The sequence below is a fragment of the Aotus nancymaae genome, unplaced genomic scaffold, assembly GCF_030222135.1.
Source record: "Aotus nancymaae isolate 86718 unplaced genomic scaffold, 86718_ANA_hifiasm-v0.15.2.pri h1tg000006l, whole genome shotgun sequence".
Lineage (NCBI taxonomy): Eukaryota > Metazoa > Chordata > Mammalia > Primates > Aotidae > Aotus > Aotus nancymaae.
Window position 1 is genome coordinate 95,524,625 of NW_026988417.1, and position 26,230 is coordinate 95,550,854.

At 40.1% G+C, this 26,230-nt stretch overlaps 1 protein-coding gene across 3 annotated transcripts; it reads right to left on the reverse strand.

The window, feature by feature from the left end:
• Positions 1–1,900: 1,900 nt before the first annotated feature.
• TLR3 (toll like receptor 3) lies at positions 1,901–20,038 on the reverse strand. 3 transcript variants are annotated; one of them, XM_064369610.1, is made up of 6 exons: positions 19,803–20,038; positions 11,461–11,905; positions 9,501–9,692; positions 4,435–6,287; positions 3,699–3,918; positions 1,901–2,198 (listed from the first exon to the last, which is right to left on the reverse strand). In XM_064369610.1, exons 2-6 carry the CDS (start codon positions 11,899–11,901, stop codon positions 2,181–2,183), a joined length of 2,724 nt encoding a protein of 907 aa, XP_064225680.1. In that variant the 5' UTR covers positions 11,902–11,905; positions 19,803–20,038; the 3' UTR covers positions 1,901–2,180. The 3 variants fall into 3 exon arrangements, with proteins under 3 accessions (XP_064225680.1, XP_012308241.2, XP_012308242.2); XM_012452818.3 differs by having other exon boundaries at positions 11,461–11,908; positions 19,803–20,037; XM_012452819.3 differs by having other exon boundaries at positions 1,901–3,918; positions 11,461–11,908; positions 19,803–20,037.
• Between the last annotated feature and the right edge of the window lie 6,192 nt (positions 20,039–26,230).

Consider the following 26,230-nt stretch of genomic DNA (forward strand, 5'->3'; position numbering starts at 1 on the left):
CACTATCTCCAAACATCATGTTCACATCTCCCTCATGATCTTCCCTCTTGCTGTGCCTTCTGCCATCTTCTCCACGCACTGAAATCTCACCCACCATGGAACGGGCTGTATCTCCTCTGTGGAGTTCTCCCTGCCCAGGACCATCTTTGAAAATCCCTTCTTGCTCAGTTCCTATCGCCCACACCTCTATCCCATCCTCCTGTTCACCATTGTAGTTAGCACAGAGTTAGGTGTAGCTGCTCAAAGAATACTATTTTTAATGGCTTTGTGAATCTATGATTTGCATATCATAAAATGTACCTGTTTTAAGTATCCAACTCAGTAACTTTTAGTAAATTTACATAGTTGTACAAATTATTACCATAATCCAATTCTAGAGCATTTGCATCACCCAAAAAAGATCTCTTCCACCTATTTGCAGCCACTCCTCATTCCTGTTCCTAGGTCCCGACAACTGCTAATCTGCTTTGTGTCTCAACAGATCGCAAGAAATTCCTTCTAAGTTCTTGATTTGAAGCACCTTTACATTTTTCAGTGGTCACCATAACTCACCATTGAGTCACTTTTACAATCTAAGGTGTATATTTGAATAATTAGACATTGTTAACTGAGTGGCACTGAAAACTCCTCCCCTCCTCACTAACAAATTGATAGCATCTACTTCTTATTACAATCTAAAAGTGTTCATTTTTAGGTACAGCCTGAATACCAAGGTTGATTTGAAACTCAATGTTGATTCAGTTGGGTTTTGTTCTGCAGTGTGAAAAACAGGAAGAAGTTGGAGTGAACAGATAACAGGATGGCGCCCTGCGAGGATTCAAACAAGTCAAGTCACTTGTGTGAATTACACAAGAGGCCCGACAAACATCCTTTCCTCAATCCCCCTCTCTCCAGCCCCAGGGACAAGCGTTCCTCCTGAGAACAATTAGACAGGACAGCCTGCTGAAGTTCAGGATGTTACTTCCCGCCTAGGTCAGATAGGAGTCAGAGTTTACACCTTTTACTAGTTTTATTTGTATTCACTTAGAGGTCATTATCTGTACATCTTAACCTCTCAAATATTAAGCAACTTAATGAAATATTGAGTATGTCGGCTGGGTGCAGTGGCTCACGCCTGTAATTCCAACACTTTGGGAAGCCAAGGCAGGCGGATCACAAGGTCAAGAGATCGAGACCATTCTGGCCAACATGGTGAAACCCCGTCTCTACTAAAAATACAAAAAAAAAAAAAAAAATTAGCCGGGCGTGGTGGCACGCGCCTGTGGTCCCAGCTACTCGGGAGGCTGAGGCGGAAGAATCACTTGAACCCAGGAGGCAGAGGTTGCAGTGAGCCGAGATTGCGCCACTGCACTCCAGCCTGGTGACAGAACAAGACTCCATCTCAAAAAAAAAAAAAAAAAAGAAATATTGAATATGTCATTGATATATTTGAGGCAGGAGAATAGGGTCTCGGCAGCAGGGAACTTAAACGCTTCCTACAACTAAATCAAAAAGTAAATAACTTTGTAATTTCCCTTTAGCCTCTTCATTTACATAGGGCATGCACCAAGTAGCCAATGGAAACCTCTGCAGAGTATTTAAACTCAAGAGCATTCTGTAACCTGGCTTTTGAGCCGCTCGCTTGGCCGCTCCCACCCTGTGGGGTGTGCTTTCGATTCCAATAAATCTCTCCTTTTGTTGCCTCATTCTTTGTTCATTTGTCCAATTCGTTGCTCAAAGCACCAAGAACCTGGACACCCTCCGCCAGTAACATATTGATATATTAAATATAGATATTATATATTAAACAGCACTGATAAATTACATATTAAGCAACTTAATAATATATTGACTAATGCACAACAATGATTTATTTAAAATATCTTATGAATACTTGAGACTATTGATAACACACAAAGCATATAAGAAAAGAATAAGCTGTGATTTTTATTTTATAATGCCAAAATAAAACAGGATTACTGTACAGTTAAAAAGCAAGTCTTAACTAAAATGCTGAAAAAACAATGTCTCAGCTGTAAGGGTGGCAAATAATATGAAAGTGACAATTAGTCCTCCACACATTCACAGTGTGGGCAGACTGTAGACTCTTCTGAACCAGCAGTACCGTGGATATTTCTCATTCCAGGGTGATGGAACGCAGCCTTGGGAATACTTAACTATTTACATCAAAGTTCCAAAAGTCATGTCTCAAATGCTCCCTGAATTCAGCAGAAAAATGAACGTTTCAGGTATAGAAATTAACTCAGCCTTATAACTTCAGCTTTCTCTTTAAATATTGGAAGTATAAATATTTCCAAAAGCTATTGATGTCTATTTCCAATAATCAGACTCTCTTTTATTGCAAAACTAAAAACCTTTTTTGTTGTATTGCAAAACAAAAATAAAAAGGCTGGGTGCGGTGGCTCACGCCCGTAATCCTAGTACTTTAGGAGGGCAAGGCAGGTGGATCATCTGAGGTCAGGAGTTCAAGATCAGCCTGGCCAAAACCCCATCTCTACTAAAAATACAAAAGTTAGCCAGGCATAGTGGCATGCACCTGTAATTCCAGCTACTTGGGAGGCTGAGGCAGGAGAATGGCTTGAAGCCAGGAGGCAGAGGTTGTGGTGAGCCGAGATCTCACCACTGCACTCCAGCCTGGGTGACAGAGGGAGACTCTGTCCCTAAAATACAAACAAACAAACAAACACAAAAAGCAAAAATAAAAACAGCCTTTCTAGATAAGGACTACCTTATACATAGCATATATTTTATGGTAAAATAATACATTCCTGGGAATACATTATACAATGATCATCATCACTAATTATATGGGAATATCTAAGATGCTATTTATTATCAGAATTTTCAAGATCAAGGGTCAAAGAATCTCAGTGGGACCAAGTGATTTTGCCAACGCCATCTCCTGAGTCTGCGACCATGGGAGGAAAGTTCTGTTTCCACAAAGCCAATTACTGATTAGCCTTCAGAAAGCAAGCCTGTCTACAATACTTTTAGTAAGAGAATTGTTTCTACCCTCCCATAGCAGAAACTCATATCTCAGGAAAATACAAGTACATATTCATTCAAATAATCATCTCATTAACTAATAAAAATGAATTGCAAATGGTTTTTGCCCTTGGATATGCATGTTAAAAAATTAACATTTCACAAAATCAACGCTGGGACAAGTATTTACTAAAATACAAAGTTTTTCCATTAAAAAAATACTGTAATTAAACGTTAAAAATATGGGTATATATTTTACGCTTTTACAAAGGAAATAGCATTATACCCTTTGTAACAATTATCTTTCATTCTAAGCGCATCCAAAAGAAACAAAAAGATCATCACAAACCCTCATATAATTCCAACTTTTTTTTAAATGAGGAATGTTTTAAAACATTTAAAATGTTTTAAATATTTAAGACTCCTTTAAGTTGCCATAGGCTCAGTGGCCAATTGTATATTTATTAGTAAACAATATTCTTATGTGTTTCCACGTTTGTTTTGGGTAAAATTAAGTCAATTATCAAAAATAGGCCTGAAATAAGGAGAAACATTTTCCTAAAAGAGATATAATTGTGATAGAATATAATCACTTACAAATACGAATAAACAAATGATAACACCTTTATGCAAAACTTAAATTTACCATGGAACTTTTTAAATTGAGAAAGTTTCTCCTTTGCTAATTGAATATTTAAATAAATTTAATGTACCGAGTTTTTGGCTCCAAGTGCTACTTGTAATTTCTGACGAAAGGCACCAATCCGTTCTTTCTGAACTGGCCAGTTCAAGATGCAGCGAGATTTAAACATTCCTCTTCGCAAACAGAGTGCATGGTTCAGTTTGTAATCTGGAATCTCCTCAAGGAAAATCAGTATAATGGAATCCAGATTTTGTTCAATAGCTTGTTGAACTGCATGATGAACCTTGAATCTAAGTGAAGAAATGTATTGAAGAATCAATATACGGTTTTTACCAGCCGGAAGCACTACTATTTAAAATACTCTGTAGAGTTTAAACTGTTACTGACACTCAGGAAGTTTTTTTTCTTAATTTTATTTTTAAAATTCTTTGAGTTGTGAGTTATATTGCTAATTTAAAACTTTAATTGAGGCCAGGCATGGTGGCTCATGCCTGTAATCCCAGCACTCTGGGAGGCTGAGGTGGGTGGATCACTTGAGGCCAGGAAGCCTTGCCAATATGGTGAAACCCCGACTCTACTAAAAATACATAAATTAGTGGGGCGTGGCGGTGTGCACCTGTAATCCCAGCTACTTGGGAGGCTGAAGCAGGAGAATCACTTGAACCTGGGAGGTAGAGGCTGCAGTGAGCTGAGATCACACCACTGCACTCCAGCCTCGGCAACAGAGCAAGACTCTATCTCAAAAAAAAAAAAAAGGTTTAATTGATAAGCAAGTACACACTTAAAATTTCACAATTTTTACCTACCTTTTGCATAATGGGTCTTTTAATAGATGGTGTGTTATAACAAAAATAATTTTTCTGCTTCTTTTGATGCTGTTAACAATTGCTTCCAGTTCAAAAACACCTGCCTCAAAATCCCTTTCTTCCAAACAAAATTTGAGAGATTGGTCTTCTTCTTCCATTGGGGAGAAGTGTTCCCAGACCCAATCCTTGTCTTTTTGGGCATGAATTATATATGCCGCATATTCAAACTGTTCTGTCTGTCTGTCTATTTCTTTGAAACCAAGAACTCGATGTACTGAAACATTCCAGTAAAAAGATATCCTCCAGCCCTCAAAGTGGATGAGAAGTACAATAAAGATAAAAATCAATAGGATACTGGTACTGATCATGAAAAAGAGTTCAAAAGGGGCACTGTCTTTGCAGGATGATGTATCAAAAAGTCTCACTGGGAACCCGTGATAGTGAGGCGGTGTATTGCAGAGGTAGTGGCTTGACAGCTCAGGGATGTTGGTATGGGTCTCATTAATCCAATTAACAAACCAGGCGATGCTCTCACACGTGCAATCAAAGGGATTAAAGCGCATGTCCAAATCACTCAGCTTCCTGAAAGCTGGCCCGAAAACCTTCTTCTCCACTGATGTTATGAGATTCTTCTGAAGGTTCAGTGACTTTAGAGACACCTGATTATCGAAGACAGAAGCTGGAAGTGTGTTTAAATTATTCAATCCTAAATCGATGATCTTTAGTTCAGATAAATCCTTGAAGACCTCAACTGGGATCTCGTCAAAGCCATTAGACTCCAAGTTAAGGATGTGGAGATGGGACAGACCCTTTAGAAAATAAACAGGACCACCAGGGTTTGCATGTTTCCAGAGCCGTGCTAAGTTGTTATGCTGCAAATCCAGAATTTCTAGTTTCTCAAGACCGTCCAACGTGTCCTCGTTGATGTTGGCTATGTTATTGTTGCTTAGATCCAGAACGGTCAGGTTCCGAAGAGGCTGGAATGGTGAAGGAGAACTATCCACATTTTTAAGGGCTACCCTTCGGAGCATCAGTCGCTGAAGGCTTGGGACCAGGGCAAAGGAGTTCCTAGTCAGTTGCAGGTACTTATTGTAGGAAAGATAGATTTCAAAAATATTTTCTAGACCTCTCCATTCCTGGCCTGTGAGTTCTTGCCCAACTTCATTAAGGCCCAGGTCAAGTACTCGTAGGTGGCCCAACCAAGAGAAAGCACCACTCTCTATTTTTGAGATTTTATTCTTGGTTAGGTTGAGTAGGTGCAAGGGAGAATGAGCAAGTGATACAAAGGTTTCGTTTGTCAAAGTTCGCAAACTTGTAAAGGAGTTGGATAGACTTAAGTATTTCAGGTTTATCAATCCTGTGAACATATTGCTTTTTATGCCTGGAATATCATTATCGTCCATGTTAAGATGTTCCAAACATTTTAGCCACTGAAAAGAAAAATCATCAATCTTGGGGAGCGAATCAAGGGAAGTACTTTGTTTAGTAAAAGACCGTTTCAAATTCAGGTACCGCACATTGAAAAGCCCGTGCAAAGAGCGAGAGAACAAATGCTGTATGTTATTATACTCCAGGAAGAAATACTCCAGATGTGGAAGCCACACAAAGGAATCGTTACCAACTACATTTAAGCTGTTGTGGGACAGATCGAGCATGGTGAGATTTGTCCACTTTAGTCCCAACAACGTTGTGTTGCTGGTGGTGGACAGCTGGCTGTTACTCAGAGACAGACTCCGAATGCTTGTGTTTGCTAATTCCAAACATAGCTTCTGTGTGAGGCTGGGACCCAGCTGGACATTGTTGAGAAAGAGGCCGAATAATCTTCCAATTGCGTGAAAACACCCCGGAGAAAACTAAAGGTAGGGAAAAAAGAGGTTAACAATCAAAAGAGCACAGACTCAGTAAGGCTTTTGAAAAGCTTAGACGCAGCTCTTTACTCCATCCATCTCCACTCCCCCTTCGCCACATCCTGTGGGCAGGTCATTTCTCCCCCTTCTTCTAATGCAGGGATCCTCCCTTACCCGGTGCCTGCAGCACCACCTCTCACTCCAGCCTCTGATCTCCCCAGGCCACTGGCTAACCTCAGCACTCACAGCCTCAGCTTAGATGTGACCTCTTCAGGGAGCCGTCTCTGACTTCCCAGTCCAGGATCAATCTCCTGGCACTTTTTCTTTATCACCATGAGAACAATTGCAATGAATAAACTGCCTGTGAAGTCACTCCTGGGCAGCTCCTGGCTGTGTCTTGGCGGCCCGCTGTTCTCAGTGAACCTCATGGAAGGAAGGAGTGGATGGCTTTTATGACAAAGCAGTGATAGCACCTTCCCTTCTGGAATGCTGAGCTCCAGCTCTCCCTCTCGTCTTTCCACCCAGATTTTCTCCTGACTTTATTTTACTGTCATGTTTTTCCAGCTGCCTTCTGCTCCGTCCCACCCCCTTACCAGAGGCTTGGATGTTCTGGCACTCACAGAGGGGATAAGAGAACAGCAGGAGGAAGAGGAGGAATCCAGGGAGAATTGGGGCCTGTCCCAGGCAGTCAAGTCCACCAAGGGGAGTCAAGGGCTCTGATTTTCTTTTTCTTTTTTTTTTTTTTGAGATTAAGTTTCGCTCTGTCCCCAGCGCTGGAGTGCAGTGATGCGATCTCAGCTCCCTGCACTCCCCACCTCCCGGGTTCAAGCGATTGTCCTGCCTCAACCTCCTTAGTAACTGGGATTAGAGCCGTGCACCACCACGTCCAGCTAATTTTTGTGTATTTTTAGTAGAGACAGGGTTTCACCATGTTGGCCAGGCTGGTCTAGAACTTCTGACCTTGTGATCCACCCCCACCTCAGCCTCCCAAAGGGCTGAGATTACAGGCATGAGCCACTGCCTCTGGGGTTGAGGGTGGGGCTCTGATTTCTAATGTGTTACCTGGGGGACGGTAAGACTAATGGAAAAAAAGAAGTATAGAAGAAAGGGTGTTTTATCATAAATAATTGAGTTAAAATGCAAAGCAGAAAATGATGAAATTAAGTATGATAAGTCTACATGATAACATTATTTTACAGCCATTAAAATTAAGCTTTGGAATGATTAATTGTACGGGAGATGTTCATGATATGATATTAAATCTGAAGAGCAGGTGACATCATGATCTTCAGAGGGTGACAGAGCATAGTTGTCAGGAGCAGGGCCTCTGGTCCAAGTCACAGAAACCCAGCTCTGTCCCAGGTGGATCCTGTGGGGCCTGAGATATGTCACGCAAACTTTCTTCGTCTCAGTTTACTTTTGTGAAAATGACAATTAAGAATAAACTGATTAAAAATACTATGTATATAAAATATTTTTAAACATTTATCACAGCGTTTCACACACAGTTAAGTACCTCAAGGATTTTTTAAAAAGTATAAATTTAAGTACAGTAAGAATTTAAGCTGTTGTTTTTCCTTATAATTATTTGGGGAAAAGTCAGGGATAAATACAACAGTGGTTGTTTCTGACTGTGGAGATTTGAGTGATTTTTTTTATCACCTTTTATTATTATTATCTCTCATTTATTTATGTATTTAATAAGATTACTACAATAAGTATCTTAATCATAGAAAAATGCTGTTTAGGCCGGGCATGGTGGCTCATGCCTGTAGTCCCAGCACTTTGGGAGGCCAAAGTGGTCAGATCATCTGAGATCAGGAGTTTGAGACCAGCCTGCCCAGCAATGAAACCCTGTCTCTGCTAAAAATGCAAAACATTAGCTGGGCACGGTGGTGGGCACCTGAATCCCAGCTACTTGGGAGGCTGAGGCAGAGGTTACAGTGAGCCGAGATCATGCCACTGCACTCCAGCCTGGACGACAAGAGTGAAACTCCATCTCAAAAAAAAGGTAAAATGAATAGCTTACACACACAAACATTTTAATATCTCAGGATAAATTTGAATGCCATTTATTTTTATGTCTGAGAAAGAATAGAGCTGTAATTAAGGATTTCCAGTAGTCTTATGGCCTGGAACGAATGTGTGTGAAATACAGACAAACCTGTATGTGAACATGTGGTATCCTATTTAGGGAAAGGAGTCAGTCCGGCAGGACCCAGGGAAAGCAAAAGAGCAGATGAGTTATAAGTCTGCCTTTCTTCATGATCCAAGGCACATAGCCCTTTTGTGAAAATAACTCACAGTCTTCCTGTGCTCAGCTGTCACCAGCCCCCAGCAGGTTCGCCCACTGCCACCTTGGCGCCGTCAGGACTGCACAAAGCCCCCTGCAGCACTCAGCATAAACACGATCTGTAAAGTCCCCAACAAGCATTGTTTCTTTGCAGTCAGTTTCTCTTGCTGATATGCCCGTTGTCTTCTTGCACTGTCTTTTCCTTCTTTCTCTAACAAATGAGCCTTTTTCCACCTACAACTGTCTTGGTAAATTCCTGTGCCACTGGCCCGGTCAGTTGTTGCTCCCCCGCCACAGAAAATGATTAGATTGAAGATCACGATTCCGAGAAGAGACAGGCCAGTCAGTTAATTAAGCTGACAACATAGTGCTGCTTATCGTTTACTGAGCACTGCCCCTGCCCTGAATTCTTTACCACACGGTCCTATGAAACAGCGTCATTATCACACCCATTTGAAAGCTGGGAGGCTGCAGAGAGAGAACTTGAATAACTTGCCTGATTACACGGTTGTTAAAAGACAAAGCCCGGAGACCAAGCCAGCTAGCCCAACTGCGCAGCTGGGGTCTTGACCATCGTACTCTTTTATGGACAATTCGTTCAGAGAGTTTGTGTGGTAGAGAGCACTATTTCCCCTTTACAAGCGAGGGGACAGACTCAGAGAGGTTAGGGATGTTCCCAAGGTCATGGCACCGGGTTCCACCCAGTGCCGCAGGACAGCAGAGTCTCCTAACCTCTCCTGGGGCTGCCCAAGCTCTCATGAGAATGGCACCAGTATCCCCAAGAAGTAGGTGTGAAGGATTGCTGGAAGACAGGCAAAGCCTACCACCCCTCTCTCTGGAGACCTTCAGATTCCTGTGTATGTGACACAGATAGGGACCACCCACCTTAAAGGTAGAACGTGAAATAACTTTACCTTACGTCTTACCTCTTTAATTTGATTTGATGACAACTCTAATTTTTTTAAAGATGAATTGACGAGGAAATCAAGTTCTTCGCTTTTTAGCGCTTGAATTTTATTGTTTGATAATAGAAGCTCTTGGAGATTTTCCAGCTGAACCTGAGTTCCTAATTTTGTAGATGATAAGCCATTATGAGACAGGTCTAACGTGATTAAATTCTGATGGGAAAAATAATATGCATATGTTAAAGACTCTTGCTGTCAAAAACAGTTCTTTTAAATGTAAGCACATCTTTAAAATATTTCAACAGCAAGATCTCACCTCTCGATTTTTCTGTAGAATACTAACAGTAAGCATAATAAATCATCTGTGTCCTGATTAATAATCTTTGCTATGTTATAATCTTTGTGATGGTTACCCCTGCAAGCATCTTAGGAAGGATTTTATTTCTTACTTCAAGAATAATTTTATTTTTCTTACCAAAATAAAAAGGATTTAAACTTATTTATGGTATAAGGAACATTGCTAATTTATGAACTTATTTACCATAACCATTTACTTATGATGCCAGGAATTTTCACATGACTTATCAAACATACAGTGTCATTCATTAATCTTGAAAATAAGCATCAGAATGTTTTCTTAAAAAACATGAGTAGAATTTTGCCATCTATGAAATTTTAAATAGATGTTTACATTGAGAAAGATTCATAATTGCATACACTTTGGCTCGTGACTAGTACAGAATAGTAATTTTTGTTTGCTTCGCCAGTATTGTGAGATGTTTTATCACCCTTTGCTTCTTTTGAATATGTTCGCTTCAAATTCAGGCAAAAGGTAAGGAAAAGCTGATACCAGTTAAGGCAAAACCTAATGTAATCTCTATTAATGAGAAGCAGTTTTTTCATTTAAGTCTTTAAAAAATAACATTTTGCAATGATTTCTCTAGCCAGATTTTGAGGCCTTTGTATTCAAAGGTATTTCATCCACATTAGACTCTGAGAAGACCCGAGAAAAGATTTAAAATAGCTAGGGAGCAAATCACTTTCTGTTTCACAGCATGTTTACATTTGTACATTATTCTTGGCATCTGGGGAAGAACAATGCTCAATTTTTTATAAGGTCATAAAATGAAGTAACTTGAAAATCACTTTGGCTAAAGAAAAGCACTTAATAATTACCTCAGATTTAGAAACAATAGCATGCATTTTTTCTGGTGCTCTAAAGCATTGTAGGGTGAATATGGTTAACTACAATTTATTGTATATTTTTTAAAAGCTAGAAGAGAGCATTCTGAATGTTCACAACATAAATGAGAAACATTTGAGATGATAGAGATGATAATTACCCCGATTAAATCATTGCAGATTGTATATGCATATTGAAAGATTATTCTGTATCCCATAAATATATGCAATTATTACATGTCAACTAAAAAGAAAATGAAAAAACAAACTAAAATTCAAGCAAAGTGCTGAAAAGAAGAAAAGCTGTACTCATTGGAAAAGTGACGCCACCATTGAAAAAGTCGTTGAAATAGCCATCGAGGCGATTTCTTAAACCAGGAGTAGGTCATTTTTAGTTGAACAATTCACTTTATCATTGTATCAATTTGTTAATTTTATTTAAGTGAGAATTTGGACTCAACACTTTTTCATGACTTCACATGCTAAATCAGCAGCATTGATAGTTTATTTTCCATGTTCTTATGGGATATTCTGATTCTTCTCTGTCATGACTTCTACCTCTTGCATCTAAGTTCTATTTCTCATGGGAGAAAGCAAGAGAGGCAAACATTTAAAATTAAGGATGAAACTGATTTAAGAGTATATTTTCTCTTTTGGAAGCGTTTTCTATTATAATGGCAGTATTTGTGTTAACTTGGATTAGATCAGATTTCTTCATCTTTCTTGATGTTTAGATAGTAAGTCTAAGGATGGATAAGTGACTTAAAAACTTTAGTAACAATAAACATTTTCATCTTACCTTCTGGTTTTTAAAGGGGTCATTTTTAATTTTCTGGATCGAGTTGGACATGAGATGGAGTTCAGTCAAATTCGTGCAGAAGACAAAAGTTTTATCGGAAAGTTGAGACAGCTCATTGTGCTGGAGGTTCCAAACTTTTAACATGGGAAGTTTTTGGCACAATTCTGGCTCCAGTTTTGAGATGGTGTTAAATCCTACGTCCAAGATAGTTAGTTGGCTATACCTTGTAAAATTGTCAGCCGGTAATCTTCTGAGTTGATTATGGGTAAGATTCAACACTGTTATGTTTGTGGGGAGGTCATCGGGTACCTGAGTCAACTTCAGATGGCTGCAGTCAGCAACTTCATGGCTAACAGCGCACTTGTTGGTAGAGGATGCACACAGCATCCCAAAGGGCAAAAGTCCCCCCCAAAAGTAGATGTAAGGCAAAGTCTGTCTCATGATTCTGCTGTATAAAAGAAACATTAAGAAGTATGAGCAGCATTAATAGCACATGGCTTTCAAAGGTATATTCCTTGTAAAATATATCACCAAAATATGACTATGTGTAATATTATTACTCATACTCTTAGGCTGTACAAGTACATATTATACAAGTAATACATCAACTGGAAAAATTTCAAACAGTGCAGAAAGGTGAAAAAGTAAAACATCCAAACTTCCTTCCCATCCTTCACCTCGATCCCAGTTGTAGGGCAATGTCTCTCCTTTGGTAGGTTCTGCCTGTAATTCTCATGGTCACCTCCATAACTTAATACTCTCACCCCTCTATTTCTTCATTTATTGATTTCAATATAAATATAAGGAATTTAATTATATTTTTCCCTCATTCTCTTTATAACTTTTCTCTAGTTAATTTTTTTTTTTTCCGAGATGGAGTCTTCCTCTGTCTCCAGGCTGGAGTGCAGCAGCATGATATCAGCTCACTGCAACCTCCACCTCCTGGGTTCAAATGATGCTCCTGCCTCAGCCTCCTGAGTAGCTGGGACTATAGGCGCGTGCCACCACTTCAGGCTAATTTTTTTTGTTTTTTTTTGAGACGGAGTTTCGCTCTTGTTACCCAAGCTGGAGTGCAATGGCACGATCTCAGCTCACCGCAACCTCCACCTCCTAGGTTCAGGTAATTCTCCTGCCTCAGCCTCCTGAGTAGCTGGGACTACAGGCATGCGCCACCATGCCCAGCTAATTTTTTGTATTTTTAGTAGAGACAGGGTTTCACCACGTTGACCAGGATGGTCTCGATCTCTTGACCTCATGATCCACCCACCTCGGCCTCCCAAAGTGCTGGGATTACAGGCGTGACAGGCTAATTTTTTATTTTCCGTAGAGATGGGGTTTCAGCATATTGGCCAGTATGGTCTTGATCTCTCGACCTCATGATCCACCTGCTTCAGCCTCCCAAAGTCTTGGATTACAGGTGTGAGCCATGGCACCCAACCAGTTAATTTTTATTTTATGTAAAATAAATAAATACATTTTTTCCACACTTCTTCCTTTCTTACATTTCCTAAACCTATCAGTTTTAACATTGCTTGACATTGTCAAGATGTGAAGTGTTAGCATTTTGTCCTGAAGCTAGGATTAAGTATGAGGTTCTTGGCCTATGTGAATCCAGAGAATCTAAAGTCAGTAAATATCATTTACAATTTTAAAAATTGTTTGTATTTATTTATTTTTAGAGACAGGGTCTCACTCTGTTGCCCAGGCTAGAGTACAGTGGTGCTATCACTGCTCATGGCAGCCTCCAACTCCTGGGCTCAAGGGCTCCTCCCACCTCAGCCTCCCAAGTAGCTGGGACTACAGGCATGTACCACCACACCCAGCCAATTCTTTATCATTTTTAAAATTTTATGCAGAGATAGGGTCTCGCTCTGTTACCCAGGCTGGTCTCAAACTTTTGACATCAATTGACCCTCCAACCTTGGCCTCCTAAAATGCTGGGATTACAGGCATGAGCCAATGCGCCCAGCCTCAATCACAGTTTTACAATCATTTAAATAAATATTCACTGCAGATGATAATGGAACTGAAAAATTCTTAGCACCTACTGATGTAGCTGTCCTATTATAGTACAATGCATTCCTCACATGTTTGTAGTGGTGCTGCTATAAACCAACCGACTGCACTACTAGTTATATAAAATATAGCACACACAATTATGTACAGTACATAATAGTGGATGATAATAAATGAATGTTACTGATTTATGTGTTTACTATACCGCACTTTTTATAATTATTTTAGAGTGTACTCCTTCTACCTATTTTTTTTTTATGTTAACTGTAAAACAGCCTCAGGTAGGTCCTTTGGGAGGTTCCAGAAGAAGGCACTGTTGTCACAAGACATGACAGGTCTGTGCATGTTGTGGCCCCTGAAGGCCTTCCCGTGGGACGCGAGGTGACGGAGGGCAGAGACGCTGATGATCCTGACTCTGAGCAGACCTAGGCTAATGTGTCTGTTTTTGTCTTCATTTTCAACAAAAAGTTTTAAAAAATGAAAAGAAAAAAATTAAAAATAGAAAAAAACTTATAAAATAAGAATATAAAGAAAGAAAATATTTTTGTATAGGTGTACAATGTGTTTGTTTTAAACCAAGCATTATTATAAGAGTCAAAAAGGTTTTAAAAATTAAAACATGTATAAAGTAAAACAGTTATAGTAAGTTAATTATTGAAGGAAGCAACATTTTTAAATAGGTTTAGTATAACCTAAGTGTGCAGTGCTTATGAAGTCCGCCATGGTGCACAGTAATGTCCTGGCCTTCACAGTCACTAACCTCTCAGTTACTCACTCACCCAGAGCAACGTCCAGTCCTGCAAGCTCCATGCATGGTAAGTGCCCTATGCAAGTGCCATTTGTAATCTATTTTTTTTTTTTAGATGGAGTTTTGCTCTGTCACCCAGGCTGGAGTGCAATGGCGTGATCTTGGCTCACCGCAACCTCCACCTCCCGGGTTCAACCAATTCTCCTGCCTCAGTCTCCTGAGTAGCTGAGATTAGCGGCATGCACCACCAGGTCCAGCTAATTTTTTTTTTTTTTAGTAGAGATGGGATTTCACCGTGTTGGCAGGCTGGTCTCGAACTCCTGACCTTGTGATCCATCTGCCTCGGCCTCCCAAAGTGCTGGGATTAAGGCGTGAGCCACTGTTCCCGGCCCATTTGTAATCTTTTATACCACATTTTCACTTACCTTTTCTATGTTTAGCTACACAAGTACTTCCCGTTGTGTTCCAACTGTGTTGAGTGCAGTCGCATGCTGGCTGTGTGGGTTTGCAGCCTAGGCACCGCAGGCTGTACTACCTGGTTTTGTGTAAGCGCTCCCTATGATGTTCCCTAACAAGGACAAAGTCCCCTAACAATGCGTTTCTCAGAACGTATCCCCATTGTTAAGTGACACGTGAATGTGTCCTATGTCTTTGGGGTAAATAACCAGGACTGGAATGGCTGGGCCATTTGGTTTTATGAGAAACCGCCAGATCATTTGGGAAAGTATTGCACCCCAACTTCCCTGATGACATTTGGTACCTATTTTTATTTATTTTTAATCATTCTGGTGAGTTTGTAGTGATAGCTAATTGTGGTTTTAATTTACATTTCCCTGCTGACTAACGATATTCAACAATTTTCATGTGTTTATTGTTCGTTTATATATCTTCACTTATATATTCAAATATTTTACTCATTTATTAGATTGCTTCCTTTTTATTACAGTGTTGTAGGAGTTTTTTCCATATCTGAGTATCAGTCCTTTGTCAGATTCGTGTTTTGTAAATATTTGTTCCCAGTGTGTGGGTTACCTATTTATTTCCTTAATGATGTCTTCTTAATTATGATGAAGTCTAGTTCATTATTTTCTCTTAAATTTTTATTGTTTCTGTTTCTTGTCTAAGAAACTTTTCGACTCCCATTACTCAGATACTCTCCTCTGAAAAGAGCTTTATGGTTTTAGTTTTTATGCTTAGGTCTGTGATCTCTCCGAAATGAATTACTGTGTATGTATGCATGAAGTAGGAGTCATGGTGTTTTGTGTGTGTGTAACCAGTCAGTCAGACCATTTTTTAAGGATACTTTCTTTCCCCCACTGGATTGTTCTGTGCTTTCCTTAGAAACTGAGTGAATGTTTTAAGTGAGGGTCTGTTTCTGGGCTGTCTACTCTCTTCCACTGAAATATTTGTCAGTTCTCAGGCCAATACCACACTGTTCTGCTTACTTTAGCTTTATAACGAGTCTTGATGTTCAAAGCACAAACCCTCCCATCTTGCTCTTCTTCTAGATTGCTTTTTCTGTGCTACGGTTGATGGAAATGTTGTGTATTATTGATGATTGATTATTGCTCCTCCCTAGAGTGCGAAGCTGTAGGAGTAGAGGACATAGTTCTTATCCCACACTGTGTTGTCTAGGACTAGAACACTTGGAGCAGCGCTGGCTCTGAATAGATAAATCTATGTTGCATACATAGCTGACATGCTTTGACTCTGCGTCTCCACCCAAATCTCATGTTGAATTTAATTCCCAATGTTGGAGGCAGGGGCTGGTGGGAGGGGACTGAATCACGGGGCAGAGTTCTCATGAAAGATTTAGCACCGTCCCCTGGGTGCTGTTCTCCTGACAGTGAGTGAGTGAATTCTTATAATTGGTTTTTTAAAAGTGTGTGGTGGCTGGGCACGGTGGCTTACGCCTGTAACCCCAGCACTTTGGGAAGCCAAGGCAGGAGGATCACCTGAGGTCAGGAGTTCGAGACCAACCTGGCTAACATGGTGTAACCCGTCTCTACTAAAATACAAAATTAGCCTGGCATGGTGACAGGCACCTGTAATCCCAGCTACTCAGAAGGTTGAGGCAGGAGAATTGCTTGAACTAGGGAGGCAGAGGTTGCAGTGAGCCGAGATCATACCACTGCGCTCCAGCCTGGATGACAAGAATGAAACTCCATTTCAAAATAAATAATTAAGTAATTTTTAAAAATAAAAATAAAGAAATAAAAGCGTGTGGCAGCTTCCCCTTCTCTCTTCCTCCTGCCGTGGCCGTGTGAAGGTGCCAGTGCCAGCTTTGCCTTCTGTTGCGGGTAAGAGCTCCCTGAGGCCTCCCCAGAAACAGATGCTGCCATGCCGCCTGTACAGCCTGCAGAAGAATCAGCCAATTACACCTCTTTTCTTTGTGAATGACCAGCCTCAGGTATTTCTGTATCACAAGGTGAGAATGCAGTCATACGACAGTGTTCCCTGGGCTTCAATCAGCTCAGGAAAGCTGCTCCTATCTCCACACACGGTCACACCTGATTTTGGTGGGATGTGTCCCAAGGTGATACTCTCTGGCATGACCAACAACCTAATTTTAGATATTTAAAAAAATCAAATACACCCACAAAGTACAGAGATGAAGTGATGGGAATGACGTCTAAACAGATATTCCGTAAGATCTCAAAGTCATGACACCGATTGTTCCAGATAAATTTCAGATAATAAAATCATCTCAGGTGATTAATCCTGGGAAAACAAAACTAATGTGAGTATTTAGAACTGTTCTGAAAACAGTGATTTTACTAATATTCTAATTTAGTTCTCAGAAACAGAAAAAAACCCTGGCTTCCATAAAGCAATATTCCCATCTCATGGCCTTTACAACACCGGCACTAATCATTGTAAAGCTGTGCACAGTGTTTAGGGTTTTTTATTTTTTGAGACAGAGTCTCACTCTGTCACCCAGGCTGGAGTACAGTGGCGCAATCTCCGCTCACTACAACCTCCACCTCCCGGGTTCTAAGTAATTTTCCTGCCTCAACCTCCTGAGTAGCTGGGACTACAGGCGCCTGCCACCACACCTGGCTAATTTTTGTGTTTTTAGTAGAGACGGGGTTTCGCCATGTTGGCCAGGCTGGTCTCCAGCCCTGACCTTGTGATCTGCCCATCTCAGCCTCCCAAAGTGCTGAGATTACAGGCGTGAGTCACCCAGCATGCCCGGCCGCTGTGCACATCCTTTATATCCACAGGCCACGAGGACTGCCACAGCCAGGCCAGCAAGGATGCACATTGCTGACTTGCCCAGGCGCATGAAGAATGCAGGGCTGGCAATGATCCTCCCAAGTGCCAGGGACCAGCTCCCCACCCGCCACCTCTCTGAAAGCCTCCCAGACCTCTCTTCCAGTACCATAAGGTCTTACTACCTCCACTTACCAACTCACAGGTAAAGTCCCTACGATACATTCTCCTTGCTTAGGTGAGATGTACCCCTCAGCTAGGGCTCCAGCTAGAGGTCAGAATTGCTGAGAAGGACTAATCCATTACAAAGCATATCCCTGAACCACTGAAGGACTTTCCCCATCTGAAGACATTTCATCAGTGGGCAAAACTTGCCAAATGCTAGGCAGGAGGCGTGAAAGAGAAACAAACATGGAGAGAAACTTACAAAATTTCAGAATTGCAACCATGCACACAAAAATCCTAAAATCTTCATTTCCAAAGAAAAGAAATCTTGATTAAAAAAACTCTTTTTATCGGTAATATGAACCACTAGAAAACAATAGAGATAAGCTTTCCAAACATTTAGAGGAAATTATTTTGAATTTAAAATTTCATATCCAGGCAAGGCATCACGGCTCATCCCCATAATCCCAGCACTTTGGAAGGTGTAGGTGGAAGGATACTTGAGGCCAGGAGTTCAAGACCAGCCTGGGCAACATGGTGAGTCCCCATATCTACAAAAAAATTTTTTTAATTAGCCAAGTGTGGTGGCACAAGCCTGTAGTTCCAGCTATTTGGAAGGCTGAGGTAGGAGGATCACTTGAGCCCAGGAGGTTGAGGCTGCAATGAATCAGGATCACACCACTGCACTCCAGCCTGGGCAACAGAGAAAGACCCTATATCTTAAAAACAAGAAAATTACCTTTGGCCAGCCACAGTGGCTTATGCCTATAATCCCATCACTTTAGGAAGCTGAGGCTGGAGGATCCCTTGAGCCCTGGAGTTTGAGATCAGCCTGGGCAACACAGGGAAACCCCATCTCTACCAAATTTTTTTTTTAATTAGCTGGGCAAAGTGGTTCACACCTGTGGCCTCAGTTACTCGAGACACTGAGGTGTGAGAATTGCTCGATCCAGGGAGGTCGAGGCTGCAGTGAACCACGATCGTGCCACTATGCTTTAGCCTGGCAACAGAGTGAGAGTTTGTCTCTAAATCAGTAAATGAAATACAATACAATACAATTTCACATCCACCCCAATCACTAAAGAAAATGATACAAGTATTTTGAGATATACAAAAATTCAGTAAGTTTATAGCCATACGATCTGTATGAAAAGGTTATTCTAGGACATGCTTCAGTAAAACAAGCAAAAATGCAGTTAAAAGATGAAATGAGAGTGAAGAAAAAGTTGCTGTTGAATGAGATCTAACAAATAAAGAAAATGGAAAAGAAATTTAAAAAAGACTCACTGGGCCATGGAATTTTGGAAATATTTTGTGAGAACACATGAAATTTACATTTTTTTTTTTTTTTTTTTTGTCCAAATGAGAGACAATATTGCCTAATGGTGAGGACATGGGGTCTGGAGCCAGACTACCTGGAGTTAATTAACTACTATTCATAGTTTGGTTTGTAAACTTTGCAATCTTTTTATTAGGTTAATACACAGGCACCCCATATGCAGACACATACTAGCACGTGATCATCTGTAAATCTGGCAATCAACTTGCTGAAGCTTTTACACTGCTGCAGCCCGACTCCATTTTCACCCGAGTGCCCCACAGTTGCCTGGGCCGATTTCTGATCCTCCCATACACCTGAACATTGAACATCTCTCCACTTCTCCATTTCTTCCACTATCCTTCTAGGTGAAGGAAAGCATTTACTGACTCCTGGGAACACCTGAATGCTCTCTCCTGTCCAGGACATTGTCATACAATGCTAGCTCCTGTCTCCCCTCCAGCCAATAAAACTAAGAAGAGGGAATACGCTCTTTTCACCTCTTGGAGTTTTGTTTCTTTAAGGCAAATGTGATTTTTTTTTTTTTTTTTAAAAAGGCTGTAGCAAAATGATTTCCGTAGCTTCCCTAGTGTGTTTTTCCAGGTACAAAATGCTGCAGAGGAAAAAAATTAAATACTGCATAAATATTGTATCATATTAACTAGATATTGATGCTGTTACTTGTATGCTGAGTTATACCCTTCTGCCACAGTCATATCATCTCTCTTTTCTTCCACTTCCCTTCCTGAATAACTCTGACTAGATTTCAAGCACCAGATCAAAGAAAGAGCAAAGAAGGCTAAAACCACACACATTCTACTAACTCTACTCAGCAAGAGAGACCCTGCGCACTAAGAATGTGAAATGTACACCTTTACTCACTTTGATGACTGCAGACAATTCCTTTTTTCTTTAGTCCAAATCCAGACATTTCATCAGGGAAGCGTGTGGCAAATAGACTGCACTCTCGAAAGTGAAAGTGAAGCTTGAAAAAGAATGCTTTTACGTTTGGTGCATTCCAAGAAGGACGAAGGGAGAAAACAGGAACAGTCTCCGGCAACCTCAGGCAGGTGTCTCAGACTGCTTCTTAAAAACGCCTTGTCTTTTATTTTATTTTAACTGTTTTTAAGCTGAGACCCTTGGATTTCATTGAAAGCGTCACAGATTTAGCAATAGCTGTTAAAAGTGGGGACCTCACCATTTGATGTGGGCGGGGAATCCCTCAATTTTCTGCTAGACTCATGCGAAGCTGTCAGAATTGAGTAGTGAATGGTCACAGGGACAGAAAAAAAAAATCCCTAATCAAAACTAAAGTACTTTCACATCTTTTGTCTGGCTTTTACCTCTTTGCAACACTGTAAAATAAGCCCAGCAGAAATTAACACCCTCATCCAAGAAGAAACTGAGTTTCACGGCAGAGAAAGCCAATCATGGCAAAGCTGAGAGCCAGCCCACTCCTGCTGGGCACTTTTCCACAGTGAGACGTGTTAGGGAACAAATTGGTAGCCCAGAAAAGTCCAGATTAACTAAGCATTTTGTTTTTCAATTCACTTTAATGACTGCAGTTAGTTAAGGGAACGTGCTTGTTAAGAAATGAACTCACTTTTTTCCTTACAGATATACTATATTATAACCATGTTGTTAAATAGTAACATATCACAGTTGGAAGAAACTGTAGACCACCTAATCTCACTTCCTTGTTAGAGAAATTAGGAAAACAAAACCTAGGGAGGTGAGTGATTTGCCTAAGCATGTGCCACAAGCCACCATATGCTTCTATCACACAAAGTAATAAAACAGCTGGGGTGACTGGGACGTGGCATTAGCTTGAACTGACTGCAGAATTGATGGCAAGAAATAAGCACCACAGTGCAAAGTGCCCTCTCCTGGACTCCAGCCTTAGCTAGACAGTGTTATACTTACTGGGCTCATGGTTCCATGTCTCTGATTTTCACTGGTGACATCTGTAACGTAATACCATAAGCAAACAGATGTCCTGAGTAAGTGACTGTCCCTCACATCTACCCATTGGGATGTGCAGGAAAACTTCGCTGACAGCAAAGATTTCTTCTCTGTGAGCACCTTGAAGTCAGGGCGAGGTTGATTCTTTGTATTATAACTCCCCAGCCATGCTCTGAGGAGGACTGTTCCTTTGGTCTTTGATGAAACAGACTCCTCTTCAGAATTCAAACCTTTGCACGGTCTTCTCCCACGCCGACTCTGGGCTTGACCATTTGACTAGTTCTGGCCAGTCGGATACTAGCAAGCTTGCAGCAAGGTCTCATTACCAAGCACAATTACCAAGGCTTGAGAGGCAAGCAAATAAGTGATTGTTGTTGTTTTAAATTAAAAAAAAAAAAAAAAAAAAAAGCTGCAGTGGTGTCATATGCATTATTAGCGAAATAAAACACATCGTCTCAACAATCCTTCATACCTATCCCTTATGCTTTATGACCCCTTATACAGATTACATTTCCCATGACGTTGGTTGACTAATGAACGGCTTTCAATAAATGCATTTTGGTGGTCTCCTAATGCAACAGTTTGAGCTTAGTACCCGTTCATATTCAGATAGTATTAGTCCTCGATTCTTGCTAGTTTCTAAATACAACAGATTGTTTTCTCTCCACTGTACATTTCTTAACTACGCATTAACTGATTTAGCTATGATGGTGGTTGAAGCCACAATAAAAAACCTCATTTTTCCCTTTTTAAAAGAATTAAGGCTGGGCACAATGGATCATCCCTATAACCCCAACACTTTGGGAGGCTGAGGCAGACAGATTGCTTGAGCCCAGGAGTTCAACGCCAGCCTGGACAACTTGGCAAAACTCCATCTCTACAAAAAATACAAAAATTAGCTGGACATAGTGGTGCATGCCTGTAATCCCAGCTACTTGGGAGGCTGAGGTGGGAGGCTCACTTGAGCCCAGGTAAATTCAAGGTTGCATTGAGTCATGATCATGCCACTGCACTCCAGCCTGGGTAACAGAGTGAGACTCTGTCTCAAAAAAAAAAAAAAAAAAAAGAGAGAGAGAGAATTAAATAAAAATCATGTAAAATAGCAAATTTAGTAAACACTGGTATTTCATAGCATTACAGATCAGCCAATCTTAGAATAAAGGGAAGCTATATTATTCCCAGGGCAACTGAGGTCTACAGAATTCTAGCAACTAAAGTCTCTTAAATTTATTAACATTCTAAAAACTTAAATGAGTTTCCTCCTTCTATATGAGCGGTCATTTTAATGAGAATTTAGTAAGTAAGATAATATTTGCAAAATTTCTGGAAGAATGACTTGACAAAACAGCAAGTTACTAGAGTGATGAGCCGGGTGTGGTCAGCGACTTCCACTCACACTGACCTACAGGCACTGCTCTTCTCTGCCCGCTGCTAATAACAATTCTGTTTTTGTTTTTTAGATGGAGTTTCACTCTTGTTGCCTCTGCCCACTCCTAATAACAATTCTATTTTTTTAAAAAGGAGCTTCACTCTTGGCACCTCTGCCCACTCCTAATAACAATTCTATTTTTTTAATGGAGTTTCACTCTTGTCACCTCTGCCCACTCCTAATAATAATTCTTTTTTTTTTAGAGGGAGTTTCACTCTTGTCTCCCAGACTGGAGTGCAATGGCGCGATCCCGGCTCACCGCAGCCTCTGCCTCCCAGGTTCAAGCAATTCTCCTGCCTCAGCCTCCCGAGCAGCTGGAATTACAGGTGTCTGCCACCACGCCTGGTTAATTTTTTTGTACTTTTAGTAGAGATGGGGTTTCAGTATGTTACCCAGGCTGGTCTTGAACTCCTGACCTCGCGATCCACCCGCCTCGGCCTCCCAAAGTGCTGGTTACAGGCGTGAGCCACCGCGCTCGGCAACAATTCTTAATAAAACAGTCATTTTAATTATCCTTTAAATTGTTTTAAAGGATAAAACAACCATTTCAACTGCAGACAAAGATAGTGCACAGTCTGTAGGCAGTCTAGTCAATTCATTATAAGATTTATAAGGGAAAGTTTATCATTTTCATTATCATCATTATCAGCACCTACAATGCTGAGGCTTTACAGGACTGTCTTTACAATGTCCCGAATGGATGAATTTAGACATGAGGATTGCATCACTGCAGCTTCTAACTGCATATATAGAGAACTGAAATTGTGGGACAAAGAGAAGACTCTCGTCTCAATGCATCTACATGAAAAGGCTGGTTAGTACCGAACAATACAATAATTACACTTTGCCAGGCTTTGTGAGGGCCAAATATATAGAGAACTAATTGCTCAGTAATACTTACATTTGTGTCAGCAATGAATATCTCATTGTTGTGAACTATTGGGTATTTGAGGCAATATCATGCATAGACTTAATTTAAAATGGCTCTTAGCATCTCAGAAGTAAACCTTTATTCATGGTGTTGTATGTTAAAATGGAGACCAGGCCGGAAGAATCCATGAACATACAAAACCAGCAAGGACTCATAAGTGACCTCAACCTTGCTTGATCCACAAACATAACTGACACATGCAAACATAGTAACTTGAGCACTATATCTTGTAAATAGCTATATTAAATTAAAACATAAGCTCAACCAATCAGAAGCAGCCAACAAACTTACATAACTAAAGACTTTCCAATGAGATAGACCAAATAAGGTAGCTGTGTAACTGTGAACAGTCAAGCACTGTCTCTGCCCTGCTCCCTTCTCCATCCTGAGAAAGTCTCCCTTTGCATTCCCTTAGTGGAGCCTCTCAACCACTTCTGGTTCATGAGTCACTGCTGGCTCAAAACCACTTTAAAATTGTATTGTGCCTCAGCTTATTTTTTTATTTGTATAGATTTATGGGAGTACAGGTGTCATTTTGCTCCATGCATAGATTACACAGTGATGAAGTCAGGACCTTTAGGGTATTCATCACCCAAATAACATACATTGTACCATTAAGTATCGGATTACATTGGGACAAGGAGATAAGGAGACTGGACCAACCAATGTTCTCTGGGTTAGCAGGAAGCCAGAATACTAGATGTTTTTATCATTAAAATTTCTCATGGGTATGTAATGTGAGGAATATATTATGAACCTAAAAAAATGGTTAAATTCCCTAAGAGCACCAGATAGACAGTCACTGTGAACTGTGCTCAGCTGAATCCTTCACAGTCACCAATCGGAAAGGACATGGCTCTGATCTGTATGGGCTGAAATTCTAGGAAGCATTTCTTTTGTTTTTGAACTCTTTCTCTAAAGTGAAGGTACAGTTCCTCTTACCAGTGTCACTTCCATTTCTGCTCACTGAGCCTCAGCTAGTTTGAACCAGGCTCAAGCAGACAAAGACCCCAATGACAACTTTAACAAGAGAGGAAATGACACATGTCCCTCTCCCTACTCTCACTGAGTTCAAATACTGAGTGGTATTGAACTTAAACTTCCCCTCTGAAAAAGAAACCAATGCTTGCCACACAGAGCCTGTGGTTCAGCCTCCACTTTTATTTATGTTTTATTGTATTTTTTTGTAATTTTACAAGGTAGTTGAAAAGTGATACTTCTTTTTTTAATTTTGTGAGATATGCACTGTTTTATTCCTTCTTTTTAAACCACTTTATTAAGGTGTGATCGATACACAAAAAGCTGCACCTATTTAACATACACAGCTTGACAACCGTGGAGACAAGTATACTCCATCCCAAAAACCTATCCATCACCTCCAAAAGTTTCCCTTTATTCTCTTTATTTATTATTATTTTTGTGATAATAGCACAACATAGAATTACCCTATTAGTAAATTTTTGAATATGTAATACAGCATTGTTAGTTATAGGCACTAAACTGTACAGTAGCTCTCTAGGGCTTACTCATATTGTATAACCTGGATTTTGTACCCTTTGACTAATACCACCCTGTTTACCCCTCCTCCTAGCCCCTGGCAGCCACCATCTCATTCCCTACTATTCCAGATTCATCATATAAATGATACCATGCAGCATCCCTCTGTCCATCTGCATCTGGCTTATTTCACTCAGCATAACATTCTCCAGGTTCATCCATGTTGTCACAAATAGCAGAACTTCCTTTTATAAGGTAGAATAATATTCCATTGTATATGTATGCCATATTTTCTTTATCTATTTGCCCATCAATAGGCACATAGGTTGCTTCCATGTTTTAGCTATTGTGAAGGCAATAGCATCAAAAAAATAAAATACTTAAGAAAAAACTTAAAGAAGTGAAAGACTTGAACATTGAGAAATGTAAAACATTGATGGAAGACATTAAAACAGACACAAGTAAATGTAAAGACATCTGTGTTCATGGATTGGAAGAATTGATATTATTAAAATGTCCGTATTACCCAAAGTGACCTACACATTCATACATAATCCCTACCAAAATCTCAATGGCATTTTTATAGAAATAGAAAAGATTTCCTGAAATATATATGAAACCACAAAAGACCCCTAATAGCCAAAGCAATCCTGAGCAAGAACAAAGTTGAGGGCATAAAATGTCCTGATTTAAAAGTATATGACAAAGCTACAGTATTCAAGGCAGTATGGTACTGGCTTAAAAACAAACTAATAGAACAGATTAGAGAGCCATAAATAAACCCAGGCATAGATGGTCAAGTGTTCTTTGACAGGGCTGCCAAGAACACACAACAGAGGACAGGATAGTGTCTCCAGTAATTGGTGTTTGGAAAGCTCAGTATCTATATGCAAAAGAATGAAATTGAACTCTTATCTTACACCATACACTTAAAATCCACTCAAATTAGTTTACATTCCTAAACATAAGACCTGAAACCATAAAACTCTTAGAAGAAACACAGAGAAAAAGCTTCTTGACATTGGCCTTGGCCAGTGATTTTTTTGGATATGACACCAAAAATCCAGGCAACATGAGCAAAAATAGAAAATTGGTGACATCTTGTTGTCTCTTATAAATCTGTGAAATGGATTTGGGTGAATGGGGTCTCTCTCTCTCCTTTATTAACAGTGTTATGACATGGCTCCTCAATCCGCATGCCCTGAATTTGATATTTATTTTTTTATTAAAATCAAAAGTAAAATTTTAGACACAACTTCACTATCATCCTCCATTTAAAATATCCCAATTAGATTCACTAGGCATCTAATAAATGGAACCACAAATGTCTGTCAAAACCTCTAAGTGATCACAGAAAGAAGTCTGAAGTAACAAAAACAAGTTGGAACTTACCATAATCAGACTGAATTGCTTATTGGTGAAAGTTTATGATCATGCAAATTGATCTCCATTTTATAGTGCAAATTTTTTTAAATCAAATTATGCTTTAGC